The 12,975-nt window shown below is 36.5% G+C and overlaps 1 protein-coding gene across 3 annotated transcripts in view; it reads left to right on the top strand.

Moving 5' to 3' along the window:
* The window catches only part of Pkhd1l1 (PKHD1 like 1), a 149,068-nt gene that overhangs the window by 95,825 nt on the left and 40,268 nt on the right, over window positions 1-12,975 (top strand). For all 3 annotated transcript variants that reach the window (XM_042264702.2, XM_076555796.1, XM_006978701.4), the window contains 8 exons: window positions 907-1,066; window positions 2,026-2,197; window positions 3,597-3,685; window positions 4,153-4,301; window positions 6,082-6,211; window positions 7,445-7,563; window positions 8,311-8,440; window positions 9,960-10,133. In XM_042264702.2, the coding sequence (XP_042120636.2) occupies window positions 907-1,066; window positions 2,026-2,197; window positions 3,597-3,685; window positions 4,153-4,301; window positions 6,082-6,211; window positions 7,445-7,563; window positions 8,311-8,440; window positions 9,960-10,133 (1,123 nt within the window). The remainder of the gene's footprint in view (window positions 1-906; window positions 1,067-2,025; window positions 2,198-3,596; window positions 3,686-4,152; window positions 4,302-6,081; window positions 6,212-7,444; window positions 7,564-8,310; window positions 8,441-9,959; window positions 10,134-12,975) is intronic.

Genomic DNA, 12,975 nt, shown 5'->3' with positions numbered 1-12,975 from the left:
ACTTGGGTTTTATACGGGGCCTTGGAATGGAGCTCAAGTCATCCTGCTTCCACACCCAGTACTCTCATTCACTGAACCATTTCATTCACCTTAGTCAGCCATTTCTCAACACGGAGTGCTCTTACTTCACAAATCAATCTTTTAAAGCCTCATGATGCTCCCTGTATGACCCACTCACTCTAAATCTAAGAAGGAGGCAGGTTTTGGCATGTTCCCATATTATGCTTTTGCCTGCCTGCCTTTGTCCTTATTACTGTGGTAATAACTTACACTTATTGAGTCCCAAGTATCAGTTAAGGGTTTATTTGTATCATGAACTCAATAGAGAAAATTACTTACAGAATACAGTATTTGTATTTCCACCACATATCTCTATCATCATATTTCCAAACATTGACAATCTTTGAAGAGAAATAAAAGTTTGCAGAGAAGATTAGGCACTCCATACTCTGACCTCAGTTCTCCAGTGCTCAGTAATTACAATCAGCATCTTGAAGTGATTCCTCCTACGTTCTTCTACTGATGCTACATATTTGTGTGGCCCAGAAACCATATCTAGCATTATTTTTTAAATTTTAAGGTATCATAGAAAAGGCACATATCTTAAAAACATATGCGTGTGAAATATCCACATCCATGTGTACATGTGAGTGGAGAACCTGTACATGTGTATGGAGAGAGAGAAAAAAATAAGAAAGAGAAATAAGAGAGATACTCTTCTTTCCTTGATGGTGGAGCTAGCATTGTTGACAGAGACCTGCAACAAGTCAAACACATAAATGCCAATTGAAAGGTAAACCAGTGGTTGTAACACTACACGGGCTATGTGCACGACATTAAAACTAAGTCGTAATATGCAACATATTTCTGGATAAATCAAGCCACACTCTTCTGCAACTATCTTAGGAAGAAGACTATGTCATTATATCACATAACTTCACTCAAAACCCTGATGTGTTTAACGTGGTTGATATGAGGAATGGCTCCTCAAACCCATTGAACTGGAATACTAGCAAGAATGGAGACTGGCATCTTGAAGCAAATACCAGCACTCTCTATTACTTGGGTATGTATTCACTACGCAGAGTGATTTTTTTTTTAACCTAAGGAAAAGAACAATTTTCTAATAGAAATATGTGACATACGGTACCCTGTATTATCAGAACCTAGTAAATATTTTTGAATAAAAATACTAGACATAAAATTTGTGTTGGAAAAAGGCCTTTAATTTAAAAGCTTGTGTTTTAGTTTTGAAGATAATACTTGTATAATCCCACAAAGTCCTGGTTACTTTATTTCACAGAATTAGAGGTAGTTAATATAATGGCAGCTGGTATTCACTCCATTAATATTAAAAAATAGTTTTAGAAAATAAAAGTATTTAAGAATAAAAAGGCAGTGGGGGTACACGCCTTTAATCCCAGCACCCAGGAGGCAGAGGCAGGCAAGTCTGAGTTTGAGGCCATCCTGATCCACAGAGAGAGTTCCAGGACAGCCTGGGCAACACAGAAATATCCTGTCTCCAAAAACCAAAAATCAAAAGGCAAAAAAAAAAGAATGAAATAAAACTCATTTTAAAGTACTCTTATTTTATTTTATGTGCATGTGTGTATGTTTATTTTTACGTTTTGCTTGCAAGTGTGTATGTGTTCTATGTGGTTTCCTTATGCTCATGGAGGCCAGAGAGGGGCATCAGATCCCTAGAACAGTAGTTACAGTTGTGAGCTGGCATGCGGGTTCGGTGACTAAATATGGGTCCTCTGGAAGAGTAATCCATGTTCTTAACAGCTGAACTATCTCTCTCACCCCTTCAGCCATCCATTTTTATTAAGATATTTTCATTCTCCTCAATATTTCATCTCTCAAAATGATACCTATTTTGTTGAAGTTTCTCAATGTCTACTTCCTGTTTATGAGTGAGTGATAGTTCCAAAATGCTATCTAAGCTAAATATGCTATACGTTGTATAGATTTAAGTACTGTAATCATTATGTTAATATGTTCATTTAAGCCATTTTACTTCAGTGTCAGGGAGAAGTGACCTTCCTCAGAGCCAGCCCATTCCTGGTACGCTTGATCCTGATGTGAAAGATGTGATCATTAATTTCCAAGCTTACTGCTGTGTTCTCCAAGACTGCTTTCCTGTTCATCCACCATCAAGAAAACCAATTCCCAGGAAACGACCAGCCACTTACAAGTACATAGGTCTTCTTCAGCTAACAGCTTTGATGTCTCTTGTTCAATCTTTTTTATAAATCTCTCCTGGGTGAGATGAAACTACCTTCCTCCTGCCCAGTGACTTTTAGTTCACAGAACACATCTATACCCATACTTTCCTCATTTTATAATCTACTCCCACTCCCCATGAAAAAAATGGAGAAAGCTCATAAAAATTGGGTGCAAAAGTTGCTGACAGTCTTATATTAGCAGAAAGTTAATTTGGATTGTGAGAGCTGTCCCAAGTCCTTTATTACACAAGTGGGAATGATGAAGTCCAGTGACATAAGAGAGTTGGATGAGTTCTCTGAACTGGCTCATGGCATGTCCAGTCTAGCATCAGAAGCTAAGCATCTTCACTATTACCAAGTTGTCTTGGGCGGTGTCAATTTTGATGGATATCATGTCAAATCATAGGAGAACTTTTAATTTTTTTCAAGTATTGGTCCCAAATTTTAATTTTTCTAGTTAAAATTTTTTCCTTCTATCTTATCAGATTTTACAGGTCTCTACTTTTTTTTTTTAACTATATGAATCATCACATTAGCAAGTAGTTTCTAGAAGGCACAATTACAAAAAGGCCAAGGCCCTTTCTTCCCAGAATGCTTTCCATGTTTATTTCAGTTTGATGTAGCCTTCATTCTGGGTGCAAACCTATCACCCCAAATCCCTACACTGTCACTGCCCAGGACATAACTTCAATTTATCCTTGTCAAGTAAAAGATCATTCTTCCCTCCCTTCCATTCACAGAATCAACCCAAATATGTTCTCAAAGTGTACTCAGTGAAATAGCACCATTTGCCAAGGGCCTATAAACAGATACAGGATGCCCTGATTTTCAAGGTCCTATGGCCAAATCTTATAAGAAAATGGAATAACTTGTATATCTTGAATTAAATTAAATTAGTTTAGTTAAATTGGCATATGTCATAGTAAGGATTTGATGTGAAGAAAAGTGTTCAAAATTTTAAAAGTAATATTTTCAATAAAAAGTACATAGTTTGTATATGGTTTTTTTTGTTGTTTTTTTGTGTTTTTTTTTGTTTTTTGTTTTTTCGAGACAAGGTTTCTCTGTGTAGCTTTGCGCCTTTCCTGGGACTCACTTGGTAGTCCAGGCTGGCCTCAAACTCACAGAGATCCACCTGGCTCTGCCTCCCGAGTGCTGGGATTAAAGGCGTGCGCCACCACCACCCAGCTTTGCATATGTTTTATGAATACTACTAATTATACATATTAACTTGGCTAGTTAGTAAAATTATTAGCTATCTAATTCACATTCTACCATTTACAAGACATCTAATGAAATGCTGTGCCTTAAGGAAGTGCTCATTAAATGCATAGAGGTGCCGATTAATGGAAATATTACTTTTCTTTTCAGTTTATGGTCAAATGAGTCTTTTTGGCAATCATCCCCAGAGAACAATTATACTGTACCCTACCCGGGAGCAAATGTGGTCATTCCTGAAGGTAAACACACAAGTTTTATACATAAGTAAAATGTTAGCATTTGGGTAACATTAATGCTGCAGCGGAGCAAATGTGCCAGGAGTTATGTCTTTGTCTTTAAGCACCACACGCTGGGGAAGAGTAACTGTAAAGAGAAGTGTCTCAGGCACGAAGCACAATCTTCAGGTTTTCTGTATCTGATGACATTAGCTGGGTGTGGTGGCATTGCCTGTTTTCCCTGAGACTCAAGACCAAGAAAGGAGTGTTGCTTCAGCACAGGCATTCAAGGCCAGTTTCAGAAACATAGCAACACTGCTTCAAAACACACACAACAGCTACAAAACAACAAGCCTATACATCCCGTGAGATACAGGAATCATGTGGAAGGAAATCACGGACTTCAAAACCGAGACTCCAGAGCAAGCTTGTCAGTGTTTTGTCATGAGCTTCACGGTGTGGGTCGCATTATGTTTCTTATTGTTTTTTAGGCTCATGGATTGTAGCTGACATAGATATTCCCCCAATGGAAAAGCTCATTATATGGGGAGTTCTAGAAATGGAAGATAGATCTGAGGTGGGATCTGCAGCCCCTTCTTACAGAAGAGTTGTTTTGAATGCCACCTACATATCAGTACAGGTAGGAGTGAGGTCTTACCATTTATACTATTAATCTTATTAATTTCTGACAGGAAAATTTAAGGAATTGGTATTTAGTGTGTAAACACAGAGAGAGAGAGAGAGAGAGAGAGAGAGAGAGAGAGAGAGAGAGAGAGAGAGAGAAGAGAAGAGAAGAGAAGAGAAGAGAAGAGAAGAGAAGAGAAGAGAAGAGAAGAGAAGAGAAGAGAAGAGAAGAGAAGAGAAGAGAAGAAGAGAGGAGAAAGAGCTGGTGTAGCCCAGAAATTGCAAGCATCACACACCTCCAATGTATTTCTGCTCTCTTTTAAATTATGCTTCCTTCTTCCTTACTGGGATAATATCAGCATACACTTGAGTGTGTGCTTGTTCCTATTTAATTTTTACTTAAAATATTTGTTTTGGTATCATATAAAGTTTAACTATGAGTTCACCCCAACAAATAACAAATCCTTAGGTGTTCTAGAGAGCAAAATGAAAAGATTTTCACTATTGTTGTAAGAATACTCACAGTATTTCTTAAAAATGAATGGACATAGATGGGATTATGAAGACAAGAATCACCAATGAACTGCTTCAGTTGCTTGGAACAATCACCACATTCTTCTTTATAAACTTCAGGTGGTCCTGACCTTGTAACAGCTTAATCAGCTTGTTTTGTCATTCTATTGATATTTATGAAAAAGGAATGACTAAACAAGAAAGCTATTAAGGCTTTATTTTGAAGAGCATTTATTGCACAAACAAACTTCTCCAATGAGATTTGAGAGCTGAACTAACAGTCCATGGGTAGAGAGATATAAATGTAGATAGTGGTCTGATACTATGTCCATTCAGCTGCATAATAATAGTAAGTTCACCCCTTAGGCCTTTGAGCTCCCCAAATGGGTTGTTAACCAGATTAACATGCGCCAGTAGATGGCCCCATACCCATGAATATATGGGCACAAATTGGTTTGAGTGGGTTATTTATAAAAATGGGGGGGGGAACCATGAATTTGAGAACAGGGGGTAGGAGTAGATCTGGATGAACAGGAGTTAGAGGGAGGTATGGGAGGTGAATAGGATCCAAAACATTGTGTGAAATTCCCAAAGAATTAATAAAAATGTGATATTAAAAAGAATTTGCTAGACTTTTAATGAAAGCATAAAGAACAGAAACTCCTTTTGATGCTTTATAGAGCATAAGATTATAGACAGATGTATGGCCTTAAGGAATAACGCCACATCTGTATCCTTACTTCACTGTTTATTAGCTGGGTAGTGTTGGATAAGTTGTCTGACTGCTTTCATTTCAGCATCAGTTTTCTCACCTATGAAATAAAAATAAAAATACCAATTCATGGGTTTAGTATGAAGGCTAAAGTTTATAATTAATGTAGATGAAGTCTTACATTAGGTTTATTTGATTACAGCCATCATTAGCAATGATGGCCCTTGATTGGTATGGCTTAGACAGAGTATTGTGTATAACCTACAGTGTTGTCTGTTCAAACATCACTAGCTTAGATCGTGGGAGATCTTAGTTCTAGGTCTGATTCTGACAGTAAATAGATATTGAATTTGACTTTGGAAAAGCATTTGGATTATCTGTTCTAAGGCTAAGGGCTACTAAAGTCTAAGGTTACTAAAGTTACTAAGGCTAAAGTCACTTCCAGCTACAGGACTGATCTAACAAAATTTCTCCATTTATTAGGGAGGCTTCTGTCTTCTTTTTTATGGGTGATTTTTTTTTCTCCTGCTCAATTTTTTTTAAGTGCTAACAATTTTCTGCTTCACTGCAGGGAGGTAGATTAATTGGTGGCTGGGAAGATAACCCTTTTAAAGGAGAATTACAGATTGTTCTTCGAGGAAATCATTCTACCCCAGAATGGGCTTTTCCAGAAGGACCAAATCAAGGGGCAAAGGTCTTAGGTATGTGTTGTCATATATTAAATGTCTCTTGTCTTTTTTCTTAGTCTATTTCAAAATACACAGCACTAAAGCACTTAGCTCATGATAGTATGGCAGTGCAATCTTTTGTAGCCATTCATTTATGCTAAACATACAAGGATCGGAGATTTAAAAATATTAAATAATGTCACATTACAATTTAGTAACTGACATATATATATATATACTTCAAATCAAAACATAAGTTATTATTAAATAAAATTTAGTAAAGCTCTATATATGCAAATTATTTCTCTAGACTGGTCTCCTCATAATCTTTCCTTGATATGAAAGAGCAATAATACTTTTTATATTTTGTGGCTTCCCCCTAAAAGACGACTTCCCTACACATAATTCCATTTTCAGTATTCATAAACACTCTAGGCTCAGTTGACTATGCTGTCAGTTATGCACTTACAGCTGCAGATGCGCTTAATTTCCCTGAGGTATTGGTGTGTTGTGCATAGTCCTATTTAAATCTAAAAGGCAAAGGTCTTACAAGAGTAATTAACAGCTGCCTTTATTAATACTATTGCATATTCATTTAGGAGACACATAAGAATATTACCACAATACTGAGGCAGGCAAACACCGTCTTAAAGATATTTGTTTTTCTATGTTATTTTTCAAAAATGATAATCAATTATTACAAAACAATATCAAAGAAAATACTATTAAAAGCCTATGTCTTTCCAGCTCTAACCTTGAAGAAAACTTCTATTAGGTAACAGCTTTGTATCTTTTCATTTTAATCAATTCCTCTTGTGCATTTATTGTTTATAATTATTGTGTTTTCCTTTTGTTGAAGCATGGTTAAAATAAATACATCATGATGCAACTTTTTGTTTCTTTGACAATGTATTATGGATATATGGTCAAGATAATCAGTGCCAACAGACAAAACTCTCCTTTTTTTAGAATACTGTTACCCACTATTAATACAATTGAAACATACTTAATCATTTATGTACATCTTCATTAATTCCAATTTTTTTGTTTTCCAAAATAACATTGTGGTAAGCCTTCTTGTTTCCTTTCATTCTGGGTTTACTGGTTCTAAATGGCAATGCTTTTTGCACAGCCAACCTCAATCAATTCATTCCATTCGTTCTTAAATGTTTAATAGCTTGCTAAAATACATCAGTGAATAGTCTCACTCTGTGCTAGCTCTTAACTCAGGAATGTGTGGGAAGGAGGAATGCTTCTTTCTTTCAGGAGTGTTTGGTGAGCTGGACCTGCATGGACGTCCACATTCCATATATAAGACTAAACTGTCAGAAACTGCAGAGGCAGGCTCAAGAATCCTTTCTCTGATGGATGCTGTGGATTGGCAGGTAGAAAACAAATTATATGTTATAAGATGAATATACCATCAGTCTACTTGAAATAGTTTCTTCTCTGTTTACTTCCTATAATTAACAGTATGAGAAGTGTATATCTTACAGTCAGCTTGAAAGGAATGGCCTGATAATGGTTAAAAATCATGATATCAAAAGTTCTTCAAACCATATCAAGAGCATCATATGTACATTAGTTATAAAACAAAAATATGTAAGCTGTTGGTTATAAATATTTGTAAATTGTAAATTCTTGCAAAAGAGACAGTAGAAGTATTTTAGATATATGTTACTGTTATCTCAGTTACCTTATCACTTGTAATTTTAATGTTATATGTTAAGCATTTGGAAAGAATACAAACTTAGAAACATGATGACATTTAAGTAATGACTATAGCAAACAAGAGAATGGTAGTAGCCTCATAATTTAAACTTTTTTACATTTTATTTGTTCATTGTGTATGTGTTTCTGTGCGGGGTGGTTGAGGGTGGAGGACATGGCACGTGTGTATTTGTGGGCATAGGGTTGTGTGTTTGTGTCATGGTACATGTATGGAGGTCATACCCCAGAATTCTTTCAGGAATTAATAATAAAGTTAGAGATTTAAATGTATACTTTATTATTTCTGGTCATACCCTGATGGCTAATAAGACATACATTTAGAATTGTTTAATGATTGTTAGTAAGAAACATAAACCTACTTTTAAAATTGCTCGTGCATTGGACACTTGAATTTTTCTCAGGAGGGAGAAGATATTGTGATAACTACCACAAGCTATGATTTACACCAGACAGAGACCAGAATGATTGTGAAAATTCTGCATGGGCACAAAATTCTTGTCCTCAATGATAGCCTTTCCTACACTCACCTTGGTAAGTGGCTGCTCTTTAATCAAATGCATATGTAATTAAAATGTCTGGAAATGTTCATATTTTAGTTATGTATCCTATAGTTATAATTCTTTGATTAAACTTAACAAACATTTTGCCAGAGTAGTTGGCTTTGGCATTAGTGAATTCTACTGTTTATGTCTTGGATTCCAATATCCTTGCTATATGTGTTTTTTATTCAATCATGTACTTATTCAGCAAATATTCAACAAAGACCTACTATGTAACATTCTGTACAGTAAGACCCTGTCTTTTTCTTTTCTAAGTTTCCAAGTAATTCTTCAAATACCATGGAATTCTAAAAGCTTTTATCTTGAGGCTGGAGAAATGGCTCAGCAGTTAAGAGCACTGGCTTCTCTTGCAGAAGTCTGGAGTCCAATTCCCAGCACCCACACAGTGACGCATAACCATCTACAACTCCAGTTCCAGGGGATCCAACACCCTCTTCTGGCCCTTGTGTGCACAGAGACATGCATGTGGTACTCAAACATACATGTAGGCAAAACACCCATACATATAAAATAAATAAAAACAAAAATATGTAAATTGTGTTTGATACACTATTACATATTTATATAGAATTCTGGTTCATATGCAATATGTATATTGCATATGAAAGTAGACCAATCCCAATACTAGGATCTGTGAAAAATAGTATCAATTCCTCTCAGGGTATAGGGCATAACAGGGTATAACTCTGTTTCCTCATTGACTAAAATTAAAACAAATATTTCAAATAGCATTGCAATAATATTTTCATGTATAACTTGATATAATTGCAAACTGTCTTCAAAGATTTTTTAAAGTAACTCTTATTTAAAATAACCTCAAGAACTATCTAGTTTTCAATTTTTTTCATTAGTGTGTATTCATTGTACATGGTACTGTGTTATATAAGGATATTTTCATACAAGTATATAATGTACTTTAAGTCTATTCCTCCTGTACTATCTTACGTTCCTTTTCTCACTATTCATAATAATTCAGTCCGAGAACAAGTCTAGGTATTCCTCCACAGAAAAACAGGTAAGGAAAAAATATGGCATATATATATGGTAAACTTTTCAACCATAAAGAAGAATCAAGTTATGTTGTTTTCAGGAACACTGATGCAACTGGAAACAGACACGCTGAGCAAATTAAGTCAGTCTCAGAAAAAAAAATACTGGATTTTTTCACATTTGTGCTTTATAGATTTTACAAAAATATGAAACTGTCTAGAGAAACAAAGGAAAAAGAGAGGAAAACAATAACTCCATACTTTCTAATTTTAATAATTTTATTATATACATTGAAGCTGTATCTTGGATGCATTAGTATATAAATAATAGCACCTTAATTTCAATTTGCCACGTATCTCTGTTGAAACAGAGTATACAATCAATTTATACATTTATGTCAATAATTGGCAAGTTAGAAAGTTGTTTACTTTATGAATTATAAAGAAAATAATAAACAACTATTTCCTAGCAATGACAATGACCCATCTTTCTGTTGGCAGCTGAAAGACAGCAGATCCTTGAAACTGGCCAGAGCTATACATTAGCAGCTGATGTTGGGATACTGAGTAGGAACATCAAAATCATTGGTGAAGATTACCCAGAATGGTCCAAGGACTCTTTTGGTGCCAGGATCCTGGTGGGCTCATTCACTGGAAACATGATGACATTTAAAGGTTGGTAATATTTCAGTCAATTTTTTTTTAGTGAAATATATAACATTATCTCTTGTGCTTATAATTCCAGCTTCTTCATAGGACCACACAGAGAAATAAAGCTTTAAAATCGATTATGTAGTCTGTGTTGCTCTCTGAGTAAATTTCCTAACATTATTAACTATTTACCTCATCTTCATAGACAGTAAAAATGATCAAACCAGGAATGGCATAAAGTGGTAGCTAGACTGGCTTCTAAGCCAAACAAAAATTATTTCATAACATCTCTTATATTTGTTTTAAGGAAAACTTCAAATCTACCAAATACAGAGAAAAAAAATGTAATAAATTCCAATGTCTCCATCACCTCTAGTGATCACTAACATACCAGTTTTAGCCAATCTAGTTTTTTCTGACAGTATTTTAACTCTGCCATTCCCTCCTCATTTGTAATCTAGAAAACGTTTCTTGATAAGCTTCATTAAACCTCACAGCCTTGAAGAAGAGTTCCTACAAATGCAAATGCAGGGAAAAATCACTGATTCCCATCTCATACTGACTATTGAATTGATTCTCCTGCATCCATCAAAGATGGCCGTGTGTGTGTGTGTGTGTGTGTGTGTGTGTGTGTGTGTGTGTGTGTGTGTGTGTGTGCATGCACAGATGCTTGCTCATGTGTGTTGCAGGCACAGATGCAGGCATGTGCATATGAAAACCAGAGTTCAACATCAGGCATCTCCCTCAGTTGTTCTCTTTATGTTTTGAGACAAAGTCTCTGAACCTTTGGTGAGACAGTTTGACTGGTGCACCCCAAGATCCTCCTGACTCTTCTCCCCAGCACTTTAATTATCAAGACCCAATCACCATGCATGGCTTTTTTTTAATTAACATTTCTCATTTATTTTACATACTGACTCCAGCCTTCCTTACCCCCTCCTCCGATTCCCTTCCCCCACCTCCCTCTATCCCACTCCATAACCCACCCCTTTTCCACCTCTGCTCAGAAAGGGGCAGGCCTCCTATGGGTGCCAGCAAAGCATGGTATATCAAGTGGAAGTAGGACTAAGCTCCTCTCCTTGTGTTAAAGCTGAGCAAAGCAACCCAGCATTAGGAGTAGGTTTCTAAAAGCCAGCCAAAGCGTTAGGGACAGGCCCTGCTCCCACCGCCAGGAGTACAGCAAGTGGACCAAGCCACACGACCATCACACATACACTGAGGGCCCAGGCTGGTTCCATGCAGGATCCCTAGCCATTGGTTCATAGTCTGTGAGTTTCCATGAGCAGGGCAGTTGCTTCAGTGGGTTCCCTTGTGATGACCCTGACCCCCATGGCTCTTAAATTCCTTCCTCCCTCTCCTCAACAGTACTCCCCAGGCTCAGCCCAGTGGTTGGCTGTGGATTTCTGCATCTTTATTTATTTATTTATTTATTTATTTATTTATTTATTTATTTATTTATTTATTATTTATTTATTTATTTATTTATTTATTTATTATCCTTTACTGGACAAAGGCTGTACAATTGGAATAGTCACCACTCTGATCACTGGAGAGGGCTAGTTCAGGCTATCCACTATTGCTAGAAGTCTTAGCTGTGATCATGCTTGTAGATTCGTGTGAGTTTCCCTTGCATTAGGTTTCTACCTGACCCTGAAATGCCACTCCCTATGGAGAAATCTCTTTCATTGCTCTGCCTTCCACCCACCCTTCAACCCAATCTCTCATGTTCCGATTCCCACCTGCCCCCAGTCTACCCAGGAGATCTCTTCTATTTTCCCTTCCCAGGGAAATCCTTGTGTCCCCTTTGGGCACTCTTTGTTATCTAGTCTCTATAGGTTTGTGGATTGTAGTGTGGCTATCTTTTACTTTACAGCTAATATCCACTTATGAGTGAGTACATACCTTATTTGTCTTTCTGGGTTTTGGTTACCTTACTCAGGATGATTTTTTTTTAATTCCAGTCATTTGCCTGCAAATTTCATAATGTAATTGTTTTTAACAGCTAGGTAATACTCCATTGTGTAACTGTACCATATCTTCCTTATCCATTCTTCAGTTGAGGGGCGTCAAGGTTGTTTCCAAGTTCTGGCTATTATGAATAATGCTGCTACGAACATAGTTGAGCAGGTATACTTGTAATATGATTGAGCTTCCTTTGGATATATGCTCAAGAGTGGTATATGTGGGTCTTGAGGTAGACTGATTCCCAATTTTCTAAGAAACCACCATATTGATTTCCAAAGTGACTGTACAAGTTTACACTACCAGCAGCAGTGGAAGAGTGTTCCCCTTACTTCACATCCTCTCCAGCATAATCTGTCATTGATGCTTTTGATTTTAGTCATTCTGACTGGTGTAAGATGGAATGTGAGAGTCATTTTGAATTGCATTTTCCTGAGAGCTAAGGATGCTGCACATTTCTTTAAGTATTGCTTAGCCATTTGAGAGTCTTCTGTTGAAAAATCTGTTTAGATCTGTACCCCATTTTTAATTGGATTATTGGGTAGTTTGATATCTAGTTTCTTAAGTTCTTTATATATTTTGGAAATCAGCTCTCTGTCAGATGTGGGGTTGGTGAAGATCTTTTCCCATTCTATAGGCTGGCATTTTGTCTTATTTACAATGTCCTTTGCCTTACAGAAGGTTTTTAGTATCATGACGTCCCATTTATGAATTGTTGATCTCAGTATCTATGCTACTACTGGTGTTCTATTCAGGAAGTTGTCTCCTGTGCCAATGCATTCAAGTCTACTTCCCACTTTCTCTTCTATCAGGATCAGTATAATGGAATTTATGTTGAGGTATTTGATCCACTTTGCCTTGAGTTTTATGCAGTGCGATGATATGTGTCTATTTGCATTCTTCT

The sequence above is a fragment of the Peromyscus maniculatus genome, chromosome 20 (assembly GCF_049852395.1).
Source record: "Peromyscus maniculatus bairdii isolate BWxNUB_F1_BW_parent chromosome 20, HU_Pman_BW_mat_3.1, whole genome shotgun sequence".
Classification (NCBI taxonomy): Eukaryota; Metazoa; Chordata; class Mammalia; order Rodentia; family Cricetidae; genus Peromyscus; species Peromyscus maniculatus.
This window is presented reverse-complemented; position numbering and strand designations above follow the sequence as displayed.